Source organism: Gopherus evgoodei, chromosome 9 (assembly GCF_007399415.2).
Source record: "Gopherus evgoodei ecotype Sinaloan lineage chromosome 9, rGopEvg1_v1.p, whole genome shotgun sequence".
NCBI lineage: Eukaryota > Metazoa > Chordata > Testudines > Testudinidae > Gopherus > Gopherus evgoodei.
In genome coordinates, this window is record NC_044330.1 from 67,333,541 (window position 1) to 67,356,064 (window position 22,524).

The 22,524-nt window shown below is 42.4% G+C and overlaps 1 protein-coding gene across 4 annotated transcripts in view; it reads left to right on the forward strand.

Annotated features, from left to right (window-relative positions):
- The window catches only part of LOC115658110 (H(+)/Cl(-) exchange transporter 5), an 83,848-nt gene extending 66,249 nt beyond the window's left edge, over positions 1-17,599 (forward strand). For all 4 annotated transcript variants that reach the window (XM_030576642.1, XM_030576643.1, XM_030576641.1 and 1 more), the window contains 9 exons: positions 694-881; positions 1,918-2,040; positions 2,607-2,813; positions 4,846-4,926; positions 6,453-6,995; positions 9,814-10,000; positions 13,425-13,823; positions 16,279-16,495; positions 17,229-17,599. In XM_030576642.1, the coding sequence (XP_030432502.1) occupies positions 694-881; positions 1,918-2,040; positions 2,607-2,813; positions 4,846-4,926; positions 6,453-6,995; positions 9,814-10,000; positions 13,425-13,823; positions 16,279-16,495; positions 17,229-17,319 (2,036 nt within the window). In that variant the 3' untranslated portion in view covers positions 17,320-17,599. The remainder of the gene's footprint in view (positions 1-693; positions 882-1,917; positions 2,041-2,606; positions 2,814-4,845; positions 4,927-6,452; positions 6,996-9,813; positions 10,001-13,424; positions 13,824-16,278; positions 16,496-17,228) is intronic.
- Positions 17,600-22,524: the final 4,925 nt, after the last annotated feature.

A 22,524-nucleotide genomic window follows, 5' to 3' on the forward strand; every position in this document is an offset into this window, starting at 1 on the left:
ATTTACTGATATAAATCAGGTTAACTCCATTCATGGTCACCACCTTGGTAATTAAACACGTGACATTTCCTGCAGCGTTGGAAGTGGGGGACAACTCATCTGAAGGCATCTGTTCTAAGGATATTAGGAATCATGGGAATATCACCCCAAAACCATAAACCGTGTTTCCTTACCAGCTTTCTCCTACTTCCATTTGGCACATCCCTGTGACTTTCTTGGTTTCTAGTGGCTATTGGAAATGGCTTCTTTCATGCCCCCGAGTCAATGTTGTTAGTATAACTGTAGATTTAGTGTGTAAGTGCTGTAAAGAGCATGAGACCTTTTTTGTTTAGGTGCTCCATAAATGTGATCTTACCCCTTCTGTATCTCAAATTATCTGCCACACCATATTTATGTTGGAAAAACTTACCTGCTAACCAAAATGAACTATGTTCTGATGCCTGGGGTGGGACTTGGTGCAATTTTTGTCTGTCAGATGTTGAAATATTGGGGCACTTTTCTCCGGCACACATTTAAAAATATCCATAGGTGAATCCTCTCTTTAGCTCTTCAAAGAACAAACACAAATTGTATGTACATAAGTAAATACTGCAAGGGTTGTGTTTGGCCCTATGGTAAACGTACCAGAATGCCACAGGAGATCCCATCAGTCTGTGAGAGATTATTTCTAATTTATCATCTTTTTCACATTAGGTTCTCTAGCTGGTCTGATAGACATCTCTGCCCACTGGATGACAGATCTGAAAGAAGGGCTGTGTCTGTCAGGCTTCTGGTTTAACCATGAACACTGCTGCTGGAACTCCAATGAGACAACCTTTGAGGATAGGGATAAGTGCCCAGAGTGGGAGAGCTGGTCACAACTTATAATTGGCCATGGAGAGGTGAGGTGTAAGAAAAATGAATTCTGTTGGTCTGTTTTTTGCACATTTACTTAGTCACAGGGTTCATTGCTGTAAAGCAAGCATACTTCCAGCCTGAAGTGTCCATCAATCTTAGCACCCAATGCTGGCATCTTTCAGTTGTATGAATAAAAATAACTCCACTGTTTTGTTTAGGTTTGGCAAATTTGATTTTTTAAATATGTTTTTAATAATTTTGATGGATAACATCAGTTTATTTTTAAGCATTTTTTTTAATTTTCACAGTTGCGTAAATTATGGGGTATGTCAGATAATTATTTCGTGACAGACACTGAGATTCGAAACTTAAAGCTCACTAATTATTGAGATGCAAATTTTCAAAATCACATGGCAAAATATATGCAGTAAATATCCTCAGATCAAACTTCTCAAGTAGTATTTCTCTTTGCCTATCTGTAAATTTTTATTATTGATAGAAATATTTTGTCAGTTTGTGTGCATATAGTGAAATTGATGTTTACCAACATTTGCCAGTAAAAATCGAATCCTTCCAAGCCTAGTTATGTTTATGTTCTATCCAGTGAGGGAAGCTGAAAGGTTATTACATTGTGTAAAGGTATCAGTGTGCTAACACACATTTGAGTTCTTGGCCTCGCAAAGGGTTTTTTGCATAGTTGAAATCTTTTTAGGGCAATGCAGAATTTGCTGATTTTTGTTTTTCTTTTTTAGAACAGGATTAAGAACTTGTGTTCTTTACCAGTGTGTCTAATAAGTAGGACATTTATATTTGTTCAAATAGTGGTGTATATCTTTATCCTGTAAGTTAAGCCTGTCCTTAAAGCCACGTGGTCCACTTCATTAGCCAATGTACTATATATGCTCACAAGATATCCCACTGCTTGTGTATTGGCGTGCCGATACTAAGCGGTCACCCGTATAAAATACAAATTCTACATGCTTCTCTTCCTCCTCATCAATCTCTCTAAATATTTCATAGACAATGTGCTTGTGATTGAGGGTGACAGTCTAAATCAAGCAATTTTTTTCTCCATTTCAGGGGGCATTTGCATACATTCTCAATTACTTCATGTATGTTCTCTGGGCCCTGGTATTCTCTCTCCTTGCAGTGTTGCTGGTCAGGGGATTTGCACCTTATGCCTGTGGCTCAGGAATCCCAGAGGTGAGTCTGACTGTCACTTTCCTCAAACAAAGCAGTCTGAAACATATCCCATCATTTGGCTAAAGGTTGCTTCTGGGATAGAGGAGGGATGTAATTGTTCATCAGAAGATGACAATACCATGGAAAACTGCACTTTTTAAAAATGTAGAACTAGAAAAGAACAGAATGGTCCAACTGTTTTGTTTCATTTCATTTCAAATTGCAGTGTTAAAATATAACTAGTCTCCCATGTCTCCAAGTAATGACTGCAAAAATATTTTTAAAAGCACCTTCCCCATCAGCATGTCGTCACAGAACTTAAACACTACTGTTTGTATAGCACTTGGAATGTATACCAGCCAGCAGCTCAACAGAGATTAGCTGGTGTCAGTGACCAACAGTTAACTTTGTTTCACTTTCAGTGAAAATATGAAAGAAATAAACTGTTTAGCAACTATAAAGTGTTTAATACAGCTGTAAAACAAAGTCCTTGACAGTATAGTGGGCCTCTGATAAAACAGAGATCTAGTCCATTTGCAGACCAAATGTTTGAATGAAAGGCTGTAAAACTTTGCTTTGACTTTCAGATCAAAACGATCTTGAGTGGTTTCATCATAAGAGGCTATTTGGGCAAGTGGACCCTGATAATCAAAACTGTTACCTTGGTGTTGGCAGTATCGTCTGGCTTAAGTTTGGGGAAAGAGGGCCCCTTGGTGCATGTAGCTTGCTGTTGTGGAAACATCTTGTGTCACCTTTTCACCAAATACAGGAAAAATGAGGCCAAGCGCAGAGAGGTAAAAGATACTGTAATCTTGTTAAAAACTGCAGGGGAAGGTTTGTGGGTTTTGCACTAGGTGCCAAATGGCTTACTACTATTTCTAGGCCAATTTGGAATATAAGTAGCCAATTTAAAAAATTTTTAGAATGGTGGTTCTGCAGATCATTGAGTAAAACAATTATCTTTAGCATACAGTATGCAGACATAGTAATATGAAGGCTACTTTGTGCATGTGTAATGTGTTGAGTATAATATTGCTGTTTAAATATGTACCCGTCTGATAGGTAAGGAATCTAGCACCAATTTCTTAATCTAACACAACACTTATTTGGGGCAAAAATTGTTTGGCTTCTCCTGTGAAAATATTTCTACCAGGAAATGATACTTTTCCTTAATGTATATAGGGTAGAGATTTTTCTGGTTTGTGAAATAAGTATTAGCAAATGATATAAACTTGCTTTGAGCCCAGTTCTGCAGCCCTTGAGTTATAGTACTTGTACAAGTAGTGCTCTGTGGACTTGGACAGGAGTAGACACTACTTAACCTAAGTACAGGCTGAGGTATTGGGCCATCTGACGCTCAAATACCATGGAGATCGGTGCATTTTAAGAGCCTAACTAGTTCAGGAGAGAATTCTAACATCTGAATTGATTTAAAATATGACCGCAGTAAACTGGTGAACTGACGTAAATAAATTGGAGAGATATTCCATAAGTTCCTATGACATTTTATGGCAACTCTTGGAAAGTGATGACTGAGATACCTAGTATCGCCTTGTCTGGATTATCTTTTGGCAACCATAAGTACAACGCCTTTAGGACACAATTTAAGTACACCTCTACCCCGTTATAACACGAGCTCACATACAACACAGTAAAGCTCTGACACCCTGCTCTGAGCAGCGTGTTAAGGGTGCTAGGCCGGGGCCGAGGGGTTGGATAAGGGGCAGAGGGTGTCGGGGGCAGTCAGGACCTCTCCCTGCCCCCCCAGGATCTGGGAAGCAAAAGCTGGAGGGGGGGCACTTTGGGGGGCCCCACAGGCCCAGAGTGGCCCGGGGGATTAGCAGGGGGCTGGGAGCAGTCCGCTCCACTTCCTCGCCTGGCCCCAGCTGTGTTGCCTGGGGGAGAGGGATTCCCCCGCCCTCGGCAGAATCAGAGCAGCCTGGCCCCAGCCTGTTCCACTCGTCCAGTTCCCAGCCGCGGTGCTCCGCTTCCTGCCGCAGGTGAGTGTCCTTCTCCCCCCCCACCTCTCTGCACTCACCTGCAGCGGGAAGCGGAGCGATGCGGCTGGGAGGTGGCGGAGCGGAGCAGGCTGGGGCCACGTCACTCTGCTTCCCACCGCAGCCGGTGAGTGCCTGTCAGGGGGTGGATAGGTGTCAGAGCAGTCAGGGGACAGGGAGCAGGGGAGTTGGGTAGGGGGTGGGGTCCTGGGGGTGATTAGGGATGGGGGTCTCTAGAGGGGGCGGTCAGGGAACAAGGAACGGGGGGGCCAAATCAAGTTCGATATAATGCAGTCTCACCTATAATGGAGTGAGATTTTTTTTGTCTCCTGAGGACTGCGTTATATCGGGGTAGAGATGCATCATGAATGACTTCACGCAGTCTCTTGTTTAGAATTCCATGAATTAATTATTTCTAGGAAACTGGATATAAGGTGTAAGATAAAAGAGAGCCATGTGATTGTTGAGTGTAGAATTAACAAGAAAATACCTTTTTGTGTTTGCTATTGAGATGTGATTGTGACTTTGTTCTGAACCTTTTTCCAAGACACACACACAACATGAAATCTGAGGAAGCAGGTAATTGTAAACTACATTGATACTACCAAGTTTGAGAATAGAGAGCTGTTTAAATGTTAATGATAACATTTTGTAGTATATTATGGAATAATCTCCAGTTTATTTCACCTGTTACTGTGGTCATATTTTAAATCAATTCAGATGTTAGGTGAGCTATACAATAGAAATCTGAGTTGTACAAAATGTATCTTTTTGAACAAAGGAGTAATATAACTATTGTCCATGTATGACTTTTAACCTCTTGATTTAGGTTTTGTCAGCTGCTGCTGCTGCTGGTGTGTCCGTAGCTTTTGGTGCACCAATTGGAGGGGTATTGTTTAGTCTGGAAGAGGTAATCTAAACTTTGTATTTACTCCTGGCAAGTGATTTTGTTGCAGTCATACTAACTGCTCCTTCTCTTTAAACATAAAGCATTTCAATCCCCTCTATGGCTGTTTTGAAGCATACGCAGTTAAATATCATTTGGAGTATTTGTAAGAGCCAGCTAAGCAACATGAATGCTTGTGAGTGTCAGTTGAATGCTTCGAGTCTTGAAAGGTTACTTCTGAAAGATGTGAATTAGTGTCTTTATTTTTACAGCAATACAGATAATTCCTCCACACAACTGTGCCATTGCATGCCGGTACTGACCAGTGACACCTGCAGTTTTCATAGTCTTGTTTCCCAAACTCTGTCTCGCACTACTCCCCTACCCCCCCACCCCCGAAAAAAACTGATGAGGTACTTCAATCTTAATCTATATCCACCTTAATAACCCAGTCTTGGCTCTCTCCAAGGAGACTTTTAATTTAGTTGAGTTTTGGAGGGGCCACAAGCCACAAAAATGGAATAGATCATTGCTACCCTTTTAAGAATTTAATGTTACAATTAGCAATCCTCTCATACCTGTTCTGAGTGGTAATATCGTGGTAGCCACTCTAGCAGCTATCTTACAGCTCAGCTCTGATGCAGCATGCCAGACTCATCAGTGATATGTAACCAGTCATTCAGCTCCAGCTGTCAGCAGTTTGTACCACAACATTCTCAAAGTAATAATATTCACTTACCCTGATGGGGATGGCTTTCTATGCAGCAAATGCCCACAAATGATCAGATTGACCACAAAACATATCTTCCATGCGACCAGTCAAGAATGGAACTCCAGATCAGGCCTGGGTACCTGGTATAAGACATAGGTATTAATCAGTGAGGCCATCTAGATGCCCCTTTTCCCTCTTACTAAATAAAAAGCATTGCCACCTTTATATTTTCAAGCCCAGAACCTTATACCATGTTTTGGAAAGAATTCTCCATTCTGCCTAGTATCTCTATCGATTGCACCTCTGAAATAATTTTTCATTAACATGTGTTCATTGTAAATACAGCTTGAAAATCCTATGACTTAATCCCAAAATGTGGAAGTAGTCTGAAGTCTCCAGTGGATAGTATCAGTAGGGTGCACATGTGGTGCGCTCAGGGCTACTATGCCATTCATGTGTCACTTTACTATATAAAAGGGTTTTCTTTTTGAATGAAGCAGTAGCTTGACTGTTCCATGGCTTACTACTAGGCCAATCTGGAATTTTAAGTAGCTAATTTTTTTAAGTTTTAGAATGCTTGGTGGTTCATTGAGTAAAACAATTTATCTTTAGCGTACAGTATGGAAACACTAGTATGAAGACTACTCTATGCATGTGTGTAATGCATTGATTATAATATGGCTGTTTATATATACAGTACTGTGTTATAGGCAAGGTATCTTGCACCAACCTTCTACATTAGAGTCCTTAACCCTACTTTATGCAATGGTAGCTCTTATTGGACAGTAATTAATGTCATTTACAATAAATGACTGAATCTACTTTCCCCTCTCTTTAGGTGAGTTATTATTTTCCCCTCAAGACACTGTGGAGATCTTTCTTTGCTGCCCTGGTAGCAGCGTTCACCCTGCGCTCCATCAACCCTTTTGGAAATAGCCGCCTGGTTCTGTTTTACGTGGAGTTTCACACACCTTGGCATCTTCTGGAGCTTGTGCCATTCATCCTTTTGGGAATCTTTGGTGGTCTTTGGGGATCTTTCTTTATTCGCAGCAACATTGCCTGGTGCAGAAGACGTAAGACAACCAAGCTTGGCAAGTATCCTGTGCTGGAGGTGCTTGTTGTGACTGCCATCACAGCTGTTCTGGCTTTCCCCAATGAGTATACCCGTATGAGCACCAGTGAGCTGATTTCTGAGCTGTTCAATGACTGTGGGCTCCTGGATTTCTCCAAGCTCTGCGAGTACGTGAATGACTTCAACAGCACCACGGGGGATGTTCTGCCGGACCGAGCTGCTGGCCCAGGAGTCTACACAGCTATGTGGCAGCTGGCTTTGGCCCTTATCCTAAAAGTCTTCATCACCATATTCACTTTTGGCATGAAGGTGAGAATGACATGTAAAATGGTATGCAGGTAGGAAGATTCAAATCCATGCCTTTTGTAAAGAATTGGGAGAAAGTGAAACTCAGTCTTTCTAAATGTTAAGAATCAAGTGTAGTAATTTTCAGATTAGCCTTAATCACTTAATAGCCTACATCCCATGGATTTTCAATGGGACTGACCTCATGCAAAGTGACTAATATGCTCTTGCAAATTTTACCCCCATTCTAAACTCCTCTAATTGTGCCCAATTATTGGTAGTTAGCAGGGTTACTCTTAGCAGTATTTTGTGACACTCCACTGTCACAATTACTGGGCTAAGTGCACCTCTCACCCCTGCTGGTTGCTTTGAGTGCATCCCTCTCAAGCTGTGAGCCATCACCTGTCTTTAGAAGTATCATGTGATTCTCTCAAACCAGGCCTTGCCTGCAGTCCCCTGTGATCATCATAGCAGGCCTGACTTATCTTCAGTGCCTGTGGATCTCTTTCCCCCAGGAGCAAGTGGTATCCAGTAACCGGGAAGCCTTCTCAAAGCAAAGGCATTTGAGAGAAAACAGATCTGAAAAGCAATAAACCAGTGATTATGTATGCCAGCCTTTCCCTGTGACTTACCATTTCCTTGGATCTGGGGGGAAGGCTTCAGTGCCTTCAGACTCCTCTGCAGAGTCTTTCCCTGTGCCAGCCTGTCTTCCTGACAGCTCCTGACAGTTGACTCATCTCTTCCTTAAAAGGCTTTCACTGGTTAGTATCTTTTTGACCTGTAGGCTCCCAGCCTGTCAAAATACTTCACCCTAGAAGTATACCTCTGTCTTGTAATTGCCCCCAGTGTTTGCTGGGGGCTGCTTATCTAGATCCATTGGGTTGCTTTCCTACTTGTTTTATCCATAGCCTCTATTAAGGGTATAAGTCTTATACCCAATGTACAACAATCTCACCTCACTGACCAGGCTACATAGTATTCACATAGCATCTCCACCTCCGCCACAGCCACTTCTTGAGATTATTTAAAAATGGAGCAACAAGCACAGTTCTGAATTGTCTTGGTTTTGGACGCTTAGACTAGAACTTGAGTGAAGTTGCACATATAAAACATTTAAGTTAATTGTATGCACAATCGCAAATTAATTTCTCACATCCTTCCAGCTTCTACATTTTTTGCAGGCAGAATCAAAGTGCATTCTTCTATAAAAATGTAGTCCCTGGGCGTCTTTTTCAGCTTGAGTTATTTTAAATGGTCATTTCTTAAGATAGTTAATTTGAAATACCCGCCTTTGGACATGATTTGCTTTGACACCAGTTGTAAGCTGTTTTTCATTATTTAAAAAAAAAAAAGCTTAGAGTATCAAATGTGAGACCCTTTCATGCTTATTCATTGGCAACCTTTTGAGCCACTAAAATTATAATGCACTTGGAGGCTTCCTCATAAGAAACTGAACAGGGGTAATTTGAGATGCTCGCTGTAGGACTGCAAACTAAGATTCTTTTTACCAGTATTTGAAAAGTGACCATCTAATTCCACTAACGGCAAACTTATGAATCACTAAATATATGCAAAACAACTTTCCCTTTAATGTTACAGTGAAGTGGTCCTTTGCTACAGTGGACAGTGCTCAAATGTATGAGAAAAAGGATGTGATGCTTTCAGCTAGTCTGACAGTTTGACTGAAAGCACTTTGTACTTTATAAGTCAAATCATGTCAGAGTAAATTATGTGAATATGGCTGTGAGAATTACTAATGGTCCCTGTAAGAGCTTATTCTGGGGACCACTGTAGCAAGGCTCAATTAGATATTTTTCATGCTTGGGAGAGGGATTTTTCTGTTTTTAGCAATGGAATTTTCACTCTGTTCAGGTGTTTCACATATGACACCACACAGCCGTTGTCCAGTTGGAGAGGCATAGGGGAACACTAATATATGTATATGTATATGTATGTATGTATATTTGTGTGTAGCTATTTTGTTATTCTCGGAGGACAGTGGCTTATTAGAACCTTATTAAACAGAGCAACAGTAACTAGGTATGTATGGTAACAAATCCTGGGTGTAGGGGGGTACTTTATGTATGCAGGTATAATCCACCATAGTGTAAGTAAACCCCAATAACAAAATGAAGACGGGCTCTGGAATACCCTATCTCACAATAAGATGTCCTTTTCAACCTGCAATTGTGTTTTGGTGCTGTGTCACCATAGAGTTGTTATAAACAATGTACATGGCTTAAGAATTGAGCCTAGCATACATATTTTCATGGGACTGAAAACTAATGGTGGAAGCATAAGACAGGAAAGGGGGCAGTGTGTGATACCTAAACCTTCCTCTGGGATGTTGAATGCCCCCATGTCTTTCCTTTAAATGGGGCAGGAGCTGGCGGTGATATTGTAAAGCATGATGTCCATCTCATTCAGTTCTTCTGCATTTCCTGAAATGATCAGTTGTTGGCGCCTCAAGCTAAAGCAAGGTTCTTTTACAACAGAGCTCTTGCACGGTTTCAGGTGTGAGTGATAGGTAAGTACAGTTGATTACGTAGGGAGCTGAGAATGAATGTTACAGTAAGGGCTGCATTATCCAGGCAGGCGCCATAGACGTTGTATTTTACCTGTTCATTCAGGACGTCCTAGCAGTGTCACTACAGTATGTATCCTTCCCTCTGCAGGGAGCAGATCAGTATATAGTTTGACGATTATCGCCAACAATCATAGTTGATTATGATTGCCAAACTGATTCTGTGTTCAACTTCTGTCTGTTACCCCCCATGTATGTTGACTTACTGTTGCAAACATGCCTTTACCTTACACTGATGTGTTGGATATTTTTTGGTAGGTCCCTTCAGGTCTCTTCATTCCCAGCATGGCAGTTGGTGCCATAGTAGGCAGACTACTAGGAGTAGGAATGGAGCAGCTGGCTTATTATCACCATGACTGGACTATCTTCAGTGGCTGGTGCAGTCAGGGGGCTGATTGCATTACTCCTGGCCTTTATGCAATGGTTGGTGCTGCAGCATGTCTAGGTAAGCAATAAATATTTGTTGCTAATTTAAAGCCAAAACTTAGTGTCATACTTTGTCAATTATCTACAGAGCTGCCTTCAGAGTTGCAGAGAAATGATTTTGTGCGAAATGCTACTAGGTTTGTGGACTTTGAAACTGCTTTTATCTGGAGAGAGGAAGCTCTTTGAAACTACTTTGTAATGGGTAATGTACTGATCATATTTCTGTCTGGTCTAATCTGCACCAGGATGTCCTTGGAAATTAGATGAAACACTTCAGTGGGAATTTCCTGAGTAAATACTTAAATCCCTGGTCAACCTAATTGATTTTAAGCCTTTCTCTAGTCTTTCAGTCCTTCTGTCAGCCTTTCTGCTTCATGGTACAATTCTTGTTTCATGTACTCTGTTGTGGATTTTTGGGAACACTTCATCCATTTAACAAAAATCCCTTTTGTGAAGTAGGAGCATATCTGACCGGGTTCTATCCTGGGACACAATTCCCAATCTAATGGGCTGCAGTCATAGACTAGAAGGTCAGAAGGGACCATTATGATCATCTAGTCTGACGACCTGCACAATGCAGGCCACAGAATCTCACCCGCCTACCCATTCCTGTATCAAACCTGTGTCTGATAGATTGAAGTCCTCAAATCATGGTTTAAAGACTTCAAGGTGCAGAGAATCTTCCAGCAAGTGACCCAGGTCCCATGCTGCAGAGGAAGGCAAAATAAACCCAGGGCTTCAGCCAATCTTCCCTGGAGGAAAATTCTTTCCTGATCCCAAATCTGGCAATCAGCTAAACCCTGAGCATGTGGGCAAGACTCACCGGCCAGACACCCAGGAAAGAATTCTCTGTAGTAACTCCCACCCCATCTAACATCCCATCACAAGCCATTGGGCGTATTTACCACTAGTAGTCAAAGATGAATTAATTGCCAAAATTAGGCTATCCCATTATACCACCCCCTCCATAAACTCCTCTGATATATTTATAGAGAGCAATCATATCCCCCCTCAGCCTCCTTTTGGTTAGGCTTAACAAGCCAAGCTCTTTGAGTCTCCCTTCATGTGACAGGTTTTCCATTCCTTGGATCATCCTAGTAGCCCTTCTCTGAAGCCGTTCCAGTTTGAATTCATCCTTCTTAAACATGAGACTAGAACTGTGCACAATATTCTAGATGAGGTCTCACCAGTACCTTGTATAACGGTACTAACACCTCCTTATCTCTACTGGAAATACCTCACCTGATGCATCCCAAGATTGCATTAGCTTTTTTTCAGTCATATCACATTGGCGGTTCATAGTCCTCCTGTGATCAACCAATACTCTGAGGTCCTTCTCCTCCTCTGTTATTTCCAGCTGATGCCTCCCCAGCTTATAACAGTAGCTCTTGTTATTAATCCCTAAATGCATGACCTTGCACTTTTCACTATTAAATTTCATCCTATTACAATGTTGCCTTATGCTTCCCAAAGATCTGTTGTGCCTTTGGTTTTCATCACAAGTCACACCAACTTCAGTTAATGCATCCAAGTGGAAGTAGTGGAGCAAACCCTGGAAGTTTAGATTTCTCTCGGTCCTGCTGCTGCTGTTTTCAGAGAGGACACGTGTCTAAAAACTCAGAATACTTACTTTTAGCCCAGTGGCCCCCAAACTTTGTTGCACCCTTCCCCCCCCCCCCCGACCCAGGGCTGAGAGCAAGACCACGGGTGGGGCTGGATCTGTGGCTGAGGCCATGGTTGGGGCCATTGGCTGATGCTGGGGCTGGAGCAGTGGCTGGGCTGGGAGCCAGGGGACAAGGCTGGGGCTGCAGCTGGGAGAAGGTTTAGGGCTGGGAGCAGAACTGTAGGTGGATCTGGGGCTGGAACAGAGCGGAGGGCAGAGCGGGGCTGGGTGGCGCTCCCTTCCCACCTTGCCATGCCCCCCAATGTTCCTTTGCACCCCCCAAGGGGGTATGCCCCACAGTTTGGAGACAATTGTTCTGGTGCTGGGGTTCTGTTAGGAAAAAGGAGTAATGCATTTGCTGTTGAAATCTAAAATACTTCCTGACTTTGGAGAAGCGGTGTAAAATAGAAGGCGTGTAAACATGCTGTTTTAGAACATTATCAGTCTTCTTGGAAATAGATCAGTTAGTCACTTCCACTGTTGTTGGCAGAGTACTTAATATGTAGTAATGAGCAATAGCATTAAATAAACATGGTTGTTTTTATGGTCTTTGTCACTGGTGGACAAATGCTGAAGTGGAGATGTCACTTAAAGCAGAAGACCGTTACCGGAGGAAAAACCTCCCTATTGTAAAATGTAAAAGTAAAAAGAACAAAGCTTTAGAAGTATCTATGGGGACTCAGAACTCAAGAAGGCAGCTTCATTGGATAAAATTTTCAAAGGAGCCTAAGTGCCATTTTCAAAAGTGACTTAAGAGCCTAGGTCACTCAGGCTCTTCTGAATGTTTTTTATCCATTTTGCTTTGAAAACTGGTGTGTGTGTGTGTGTGTATTTCCCAGTGTTCATGCCTGTGGGTAGCTAAACCAAACCAGTTAAAAAGCCATTTGTATCCTCCCATGGCTGTCCAAGGAACCGAAGATGGCAACAGTGACAGTCAGAATGCCACCTGGCTTGGCAGTACACTAGCCTGAAAGAAACTGATCATAAACAGTTATCTGTCCTTGTGGTTATGAGGTGTTTCAGATCTGTACTCTGCGTGTGTGTGAACAGTTTTTGTACTCTTGTCAAGGAACAATGAACAACTTTCCAGCAAGCTGGGACTAAAACACCAGTTGGTATTTTATTTTTGTATATAAAAATATATTAGTGTGTAGATGCATGTATATTTATTACTAACTAATGATTCTCAGTTCCCACTTGCTGGGAAATTAATAAATGTATATAACTTACTAAACCAATGTAAATATCAGACACATTTCAGAGGTTGTTAGTTCCTCATGATAGCAGACCCACTGAATTACATGGTTCTGTCCACAAAAGCATGAGGCAACAGTCCAGATCAGAAGTATGCCCAACCAGCTGATATGAATGTGTGTGGTTCCTTGGGCTACTTCTGTGTACTATGGGAGAGTCAAAGGAACAATTCTGGCTCCTAGCTTCATGGAATTTAAGTGACACTGAGAAGCAGATCTATCCAAAACAAACTTAATGACTCCTATAATCCAGACTAAAACGTATAACCAATCTGCTATAAAGCATGGACATTTTGTAATTAAGTAACATTTACCTATATTCACATTTGTTTTCCAGTGTAACCTTGAAAATGATGTCCTGTCTGTCTGTAGAATGTGAAGACTGGGGAAGTCCATCTGCTACATCCTCATGATAGCAGAGCTGACTTTAGTGTAGTATGCCTACATTGCACATCAGAAACAAGGGAGCTCTTGCTGAGAATTCCTAGGAGTGTGTCAAACTCTGAGACTTGTGTTCTGCTTTGCAGGTGGAGTAACTCGTATGACTGTGTCGCTGGTGGTTATTATGTTTGAGCTTACTGGTGGACTGGAATACATTGTTCCTCTAATGGCTGCAGCCATGACTAGCAAGTGGGTGGCAGATGCGATTGGACGGGAGGGCATCTATGATGCCCATATTCGTCTCAATGGCTACCCCTTCCTAGAAGCCAAGGAGGAGTTCTCGCACAAAACTCTCGCCATGGATGTAATGAGACCCCGTCGGAATGACCCTGTTCTGACTGTCATCACACAGGACAGCATGATGGTAGAGGATGTAGAGGCCATAATCAATGAAACCACTTACAGCGGCTATCCGGTGGTGGTGTCCCGGGAGTCCCAGAGGCTGGTCGGATTTGTCCTCCGGCGAGATCTCATCATTTCAATTGGTAAGAGAACACAGGTGAAATGCAATGTGGATAAAAGCGTTGCAGTTAGAGACCTCTAAATGTCACCAGTTACAACTTGTTAAATAGAGTGCTGTAGATGTAGGCTTCAGTGAACGTTTCCATTATGCAATGCCTGTGATCAGGGCATCTAACTTCCATCACCCCGAGCCTTGGTGCACAAAGTGCTACTCAGTGTGTGTGTTTGACTAAATCAACACAGTGAGAGCACTGCCATGGAGAATAAGGCTTTGGCCCAGCAGCAGCTAAAAATATTTTATTTTATTGGCTGACTTATTTTTGAAAGACATTTTCTGCAGCTAAGCTTCAGTGTGGTTGGAGTATTGTTGGTTCCATGCACTTAAAAACAAAACCTAAGATGCACTTAAAAGAGTGAGTCAGTGTTTCATCCACACCCACGGCCATTTGAGATGGTGCGCCAAACCTGCAGATGGAGGATTAAAGTCACGGGGTTCCCATCAACCTCCACTCCACCAGGGACAGGTTTTGAAAGGCTAATGTGCTAGTTGTGTGTCATATTTCAGTGCTGCTTGGTGGGCAGTGTGAGCAGCTTTGGGTACGTCTACACTACCCGCCAGATCGGTGGGAAGCGATCGATCTATCGGGAATCGATTTATTGCGTGTAGTGTAGACACGATAAATCGATCCCCAGTCGCTCTCCCGTCGACTTCTGAACTCCAGCACTGCGAGAGGCAGAAGCAAAGTCGATAGGGGAGCTGCGGCCATCAATCCCGCGCCGCAAGGATGTGAAGTAAGTAATTTTAATTCAATCTAAGATGCGTCGACTTCAGCTATGCTATTCTCATAGTTGAAGTTGCGTATCTTTAGATGGATTCCTCCCCCCACCCCACCCCCCGTCCAGTGTAGACCAGGCCTTTGTATTGATTCAGAGCTTGAAAATAAGGATTACTCCTCCTTCATCACAGCACTATCTGGGGCATGTTGCAAATTCCCCTTACCCTCCTGCTTATCAGGAACTTCTCACCTACTCTGTCCTCAACTTCATGAACACAGGCACTGTCTCTGGGTGTACTACCTGTTGGTGCCCTCTGTGGGATGGAATCCTTTTGCCTGACATGGCAGAGGAGTTTGAGCAGGCAGAGCAAACACATTCTCTTGAGCTCCCTAATGTAGCTTGTAATGGTGCACCCAGATGTGTGTGAACCAGCCCTGTTCATGCCTGTGTTAGTGAGAGACTCTGTAGTGTACAAAAACACTTATTGATTTTGGTGGGATTCTGAAGACTGTATGCAGTACAGACTTCACTCGCTGGCTCTCAGTATGGGAATGCTTGCTCTTGATATGTATCTTACTAAATATTTCAGCCATTGACAATGGGAGGGAAGGAAATACAGGAAAGGTACATTATAGCTTAATGATTTCCTTCCTTGGGCCTGACTGCACTGGGATACAACATGGTCTCATTTAGTCAGGCCTGTGCAGAGATTTTCCAGTGGAGTAGTTCATGCTTTCTGAAGATGCACGAAAAAGAATTTGTTCCCAGCGATCTGCCTGATCTGATTGGTGAATGTCTAAGCTGGGCACAATTCTGAATTCAGACTTTTAGAAGTCAGGCCAGCTGCTCTCCTTGTTGTAGGCAATAATGATAATTAAATGGTATCCAGACACTGTGGTAGGTATGGCTAGTATCAGATTAGCCTGTTATGGCTGGGAGGTGAGGTCTGCTACTATCATTAAAGTAAACTTTACAAAGGTGGAGAAGATCTTACCTGAGCCATGTCTTCAACAACCGGGGGGAATCTTCTCTCTAATCAAGTGTACCTAGTGATCCCTATCTACTAAGTTGCTATAAAATATTGTTCTCTGCTAAATATGAAAGAGACCCGATTCAGTAGCCGGGTAAGGGCATTGAACATGTTGCATACCCCTCTGTGCATCATTTTGCCCGTCTTAAAAAGTTCTGTCTAGGTGGGTAGATTGAAGGTCCTTTTATGACTAGTGCTACATAAAGGCAAACTATTATCCCTCTCTCACTTCTCCTGAGCAGCAGATCTGTGCCTAGTACTGTACTCTAGTCATGTCCAGAAATGCTCTTCTATAGGTGGGTTTCTTGGCAGCAACAAGGTGATGCAGCTGGTCTGGCAGCACTAAAAGGTTAATCCAAACTCAGTCGTGAATGCCATTCGGTGCTGAGCTGAATGTAATGTGCTGAGCTGAAGTAGCATTCAGGAGTGGGATGATTATGATGCCCCAGGAGCTGGGATATCTTCAGCTGAAGAAAAGGGAGTTGTTGTCCAGTGTCATCACCCCTTCCTCTCAGGCGGCTGGACAGATGGTTTGGGAGAGAGCCTCTGCTATTCCTTTGCTTTAGTAGATAAAGGAAAGGTCCTGTAAAGCTCTGTGAATGGGAACAGAGGGAGGAAAAACCTATGCTTTAAATGTCTTCCCTTTATAACCCACAATGTCTCTCACTCAGAAAATGCCCGGAAGAAGCAGGATGGAATTGTGAGCACTTCAATTATTTATTTCACTGACCACTCTCCTCCGCTGCCTCCAAGCTCCCCATCCATGCTCAAACTCAGGAGCATCCTGGACCTCAGTCCATTCACAGTGACAGACCAAACGCCCATGGAGATAGTTGTGGATATATTCCGCAAGCTGGGACTGCGCCAGTGCCTCGTCACTCACAATGGGTGAGAACGCCACACAGAGAAATTTGGCTGGGAATCCAATAGGGTAGCACTGAATACACAGCATTAAAAATTGCTTCTTGATCTCAGGGAGCCAAATTCTTCTCTCCTTTTCAACTGGTGTAAATCCAGAGTAACCTCATTGATTTAGTTGGAGTCATTCTAGTTTTACATCCATATAATAGAGAATTAAAAGCATAGAAAAAGTAAAAAGCAGGGGTAGCTCACCAACAAGTTGCGTTAAAACAATAAACCTTGCTGGTAAAGGCAGTAAACAGTTTGGGAGGGGTTAAAGCCATTAGGCACAGCACCATGTCAGATCACTGCATCTGAGAGACACAATCCTCTTCCACATGAGCTGTGTGGAGGAAGGGCAGAGGGGATGTGTGTGTGGGTGGGTGGGTGGGGGGAGTCATTGGTTCTCTTTAGGACACTTTGAATGCAAAATGGAATTTTTTTAGAAAAACCTGTGGAAGATGGGTGTGGGGGAGGAATTAAAATAAATTGTTGACTAATATTTGTAGATCTGCTTGTTTAGATAAGGATACCCAAAGTAGACTGACCAGTGGTCTGATCAAAAATGTAAATTTCACACTTTGCGTAGAGTCTGAACCGTGGAAACACTTGATGATCATGGATTAGAATTGCCATCAGAGAAGTCAGAGTCATAGTCATTGTGGGAGGAAAATCAGGGAAAGGAGCTCATATGCTAATAATCTGTTAATTAACTTTTCAGGAAATTACTTGGGATCATTACCAAAAAGGATGTATTAAAGCACATTGCACAGATGGCTAATCAAGACCCAGATTCCATACTCTTCAATTAAAAACAGACTAATAAGTATTGGGTGTTTAACACAAAAATGAAACTTTATGAAAGACTATGGATTTTCTCTTCTATTTTTATTAAGAAACTGGAGCGATCTTCAGAGTTTTCCTGTATGGAGCTGAAGATAATCATGTTTTTTCTACAAAATAACCAATTGCACTACATAATCTGTGGAAATTAATCTTCTCTTTAGAAGAAAAGACTTTTATAATAATGCTTTTGTGAAGTTGCATTGGAAAGATTCCATGAAGGAGTAAAAGCAAAATGCTACAGAATTAGATCTGTTCCCTTATTTTATTTGAACTTTGATAACTAATGTTGGGAGGGGAAGAAAAGACTATCTAGTTTTAAGTCTTCAGAAGCCATGGAGGAGAAGGATGACTTTTGCACACAGCACTAAGATGCCTGAGAAAGAGATGATCATAACTAAGGGCCACAATTCCCAGGGCCACAGCTGCTTGGTGAAAACACACATTTTGATCTTTTTTAGGTTTCTAAAAGCAATCAGCAAAATGTTAGGGGTTTTTTTTGAGTTCTATATTTGAACCCAGCTAAATGAGGACTTGTTTTGGAAGTTCTGCTTCTAATCAGAACGAAGCTTCATTTTAGTCTTCTCTGAATGTATTAAGTTACCCTCTGATTTGCTCGTTAAAAGTGCCCAAGGGAGAGCAGAAGGGCTCACTGGTTATATTCTTGCAACTCTCCCCTTGTTGGCAAGGACCAAGGATTTCTCCTTCTCTATAATGAGCAATGAAAGGGTTAAGTCAGAGTCCTGAGTTTTGCCCAAGTTTTACTGCACTCCGTCCAAATGATCCCTGATCATGTTACAAATATTGCACAACTGACCTCTTTCTTAATCAGCAGTGTCGTATGTTGAAGGGTATGTCCATTTTATTGGAGTTTCCCAGATCCATAATGTTTACATGTATGCATATTCTGTTCCCTTTTTCCATGCCCTTTACTATGCCGAACTCAGGATGGAATCCTGTCTCTGGGAATGAGTAACACTGCCACTTTATGCGCATTCTCCAGCTGCTGTCTGTTTTATTACCACCAACTATGCAATGAAAAACCCTTCCTGATCACTGCAGCAGGATAACTTATAACCTGGATCATCCTTCCCAATTCTGTTTGTCCCAGATTCTAGCAAATTGAATTGGTGTCAGTTATGAGATCACTGACCATTTACTGATGCTTTCCAAATACAGAAATACAACCAGAAACCAGCCTGTTCATCTTAGCGCCCACCCCAGATCGATTTATAGACATGGCTAAGGATTAGCAATGGAATGCGGAGCTGCCATTCACCTCTGACTCACTGATTTGAATTCAGGGAAGTGGCCAAAAGTTGACTGAGTGTCAAATACTTGGCCATTGCTTTTGGCAGTTTAACTATCAAGCTGCCTATGAGAAATGAGTTGTGTTCTTAGTTTAGCTCCTGATGGGCAATTATTGGGCCATTAAAACAGGCGTTACATTTAGAACAAGTTGGCCATTTTTGGGGCAGTCTTGGCTAAGGACCTTGGGGACTGAAATCCCCTCATCCTTAGATGAGGTCCATTCAGAGTAGGAGGCAATGTGGAAAGTTTACACCATCTAGGTTGCCTTTGATAAACCAGTTTTATGGGTAAATCAGACTTCCATGAGCACTAAAAGTTCACTCCAGTGTAAATCGACTGGTTTCTGTTTAAAGCACACAACAAGTGTTTTCAAAGTGTCTCCGGCAGTGGGCAGCTGTCACCGCTGCTTCAGCATCCTAACAAATGACAACAGCAGCTGTTACTCAAATCATATTGAATAGGAGAAGTCAAGTCAGCCGACCAGAATGTTATCACCACATCAGTATCTTCTGTGTGGAAAATAAAAGCCTTGACTTTGTCTTCAGCATTTCCTGTTCAGCAGGAGACTGCTGTTTGTTCCCTCTTTTACAGGAGGAATGGAAAATGTTTGCAATTCAGAACAAGTAGTTTTTAAATTTTGTTATCCTCAGCTCTATCAATGGGTTGTACTTGGAGTCTCGGTTTACCTTGAAACAACTGTTTTTGTCCTGTTTTCCAAGTGCTGTCCCTGATTCCTCAACAAACTAATGCTTTACGTGCCCAGTGTTTGTAAAGAACACCATGAAAAGCTATTTTTTACTAAATTATAATCAAGCCTGCACCAAACAAACAAATCTATCTCAGCCGGAGAACAAATGTCATGTTGTGTACCCCATGCCATATTCCTAATGCAGCTTTGTTCCCGTCTCACACTTCAGTTCCAGGAAGAGACAAATGGCTTTAAGTTCACATTTCTTGTTGTTTCCTTAGGTGTAGAAGACTCAAGCTCTCAAACATACACACTGCATGGTCCTAATTTAGTCTCTTTGAGAGCTATTATCATTTGGACCACCATATTTAGAGGGTTTAAAATGGCTTGTAAGATTGCCCAGTCCTGTCAGTATGTTGCATTCAAATGGATTCACCCGTTGAGTTCCCATGTCATGTGGGGAAAGGAACTGCTGTTCGAGCACACTGTGGGTGGGCCAGGGGAGGAGATGGAAGGAAAAAACCAGCAGCATGGAACATCGCAGTGGGCTAGTCCAGTATCAGCCACAACCTTGACCCATGTTCCAAGGAGAATGGACATCAGAGTTTCTCTGTTCTCCAACTGCCAGAAGCCATAGGCATATACCCGTTGAGTAATAAAAACAAACCAGGAGAAGTTAAGGAGAGGAAAGGGTTTTGCTTTATTGCTGCTCACTACATGAAATTTATGGCACTAAAAGGCTCTTGGGTTTAACAGCAGGAAATATCTGCCTGGCATCCATATAAGAACGAGGTGTGAGCCGACAGATTGTTAGAATCTTGCAGCATTTCATCCACCTTACATGAGTTTACTTTGGATTGCAGACTGCACCAACTGGCGTCTAAGGGGCAGTTTGCTCACTGCATTACGCAGTAGATTCCTTTTGGTTTGTAAAGGCTGATGTGGTCACCCAGTGTAGGTGGCACAGCCTGCAGTGGATCCTCAGCTCTGGGAGACCCTGCTTGATAAACATTCTATTGATAGAACTGGGTGGGGGACAGTCTGTAGCATCACAAAAGGAGTGGAAAAGATCTGGTTGTGTTGGCCTTAAATGAAGTTTGGTATTCCTCCCAAAATTCATTGGTCAGGGTATTTAGAGCCTCAAATTGAAGGAAGGCTAAGGTGGTGGTTTATCATAATGGTACAGAGCAAATGATGTAGGAAGGTGGTGGTAGGAGGGACTTACAGACGACTTTCGAAGAAGAGGAAAAGTGCCCTTTTTTGCTGCTTTCTGATGTAAAAAGATCTGAAAGATTTTTTTCAATAAAGAGGGTATGTTCGGGTTTCTTATCCATCTCTGTTTTGTGGGAGGACTCTGGCGAGGGCTGGAGAACTGGTAAGAGACTAGAAATGAGTGAAGCATTAACAATTGAGAGAAGACATTTTTAGTCAAGGCCATTCTTTAAAAATGTTTAACACTCTGTCACACCCATTCCTGTCAAGCACCTGGATGAAAAATTCTTTGTGTAAATGGCAGTCCCTGTGCCCCTGTAATGGAAGGCTGAGAGAGCTCTAGTCCTCCAAAAATCCGCTACCAAAAAACAGGGAAGGAGGAAGAGACTTTACACTTCTAAGGTAAAATAAATAAGTAGGAACAATTTCTTAACTTTCAGGGCCTTCCCTCATGAGGAAGCAAGAAGGTGGCAGCGGGTGGAGAGGCAACATGACCTCTTTGCAGGATATCGTCATGAGGAACTGTGATGACTGAAACATGGATGATTCTTCTCCAACACAGTTGTTTTCCAGTCAGATGAGCTTCTGGCATACAGTGGAGCAGCAAAAGGAACTTCAGTTTGTGTCAGTAACTGCCAACTGATGAGAGTGCCTGTAAATCATGTCTGAGCAGTTATGAATGAAAGAACAGGATCTCATGGGTAGTGATCTGTTTCTCAGTGGTTGCCTCCCTCTCTCTTGCCAAATATGCCCCAGATATGGTCAAGGAGGTAACAGATTAGCATTCTAAAAGCCCCATTTACGCATCCACTTGGTCTTAAATGATGAGCTACAGCTAAAAGGGCACTGAATAAACCATTGCCAACAAGAGACTTGAGCCGTGTCTGCACAATGAAGCTGTATTCACTTAATTAAAGCCATTTCAAAATTCATTTAGGGCCATTCTTCCTAGTGAAATTTACCAGCAGAATTATACTGATATGTGAGTATAATTGTGCTGTAAAATTCACTATGTAGACTAACACACTATATCTGCTTGGGTGAACACTTATTCTAGAAAGTGGCAGTTGTGGGAGTTATGCCAATTTAAATACAGTCACATAACTATACAAGTAGAGTTCTGCCAATAAATTTCTCTTGCAAAATGCAGCAGTCTTGTGTTCTGTGATTCGTGTTAAAAGGAGTAAAAAGGATGCACTAGCAGATAGGGCATTGGGGAGCTCTATTCCCATCTCAGGCAAGTCTCGTAATCTGCTCTAGGCCTCAATTCCCCAGCTATAGAGAACCCTTCCATGCTTTGCAGGGCTGGTGTGTGAGGAAAACATAATACTCCATTAATGAGGGTGAGGTGTTCGGATTCTATTGTGATGAGCAACATTTAAAAAGGCACCATTGACCAACTGTGGGGTGTTCATAACCCTTGCATACATTGGTGTCCAGCCCAACACACCCATGCTGCCTACTCAAGAGGAGGTGGCTGCCCTACTTCTGTACACATCCTGGATCCAGTCTGGCAAGAGGTGCTCATGTCAGGCCTATCAGTGGGGGACTTATATTAGTGGAAACTGTAAATAGGGGCCATGGTGTTAATTTATTCTTAATATCAATACTCAGGATAAAGACAAATGAAATGTACTTGAATGTAATTCTCTAGCATGTGGTCTATAGCCTACTTTGGTTACATGGGTATTATGACTTTATAGGCTGCTTCCTACTCGAGTTTTGTACTTTTTAGAGCTGTGCTTTTCAGGACAGGATATTATCATCTGTGTCTGTCCACCTTCCTTTGAGCTCTACCCCAATAGAAATCCTGTACACTGCCCTGGATTTGTCTGAATGAAACATTGCAGCATGACAAAGTATCACTGCTTTCCTACCCAGTCCCTCCTCTTAGTATTCTGTAGGGCTGTGCTCAAAACATAAGGCAGGAACCTGATCAAGCTGCAGTGCTGAGGGAAGGCTG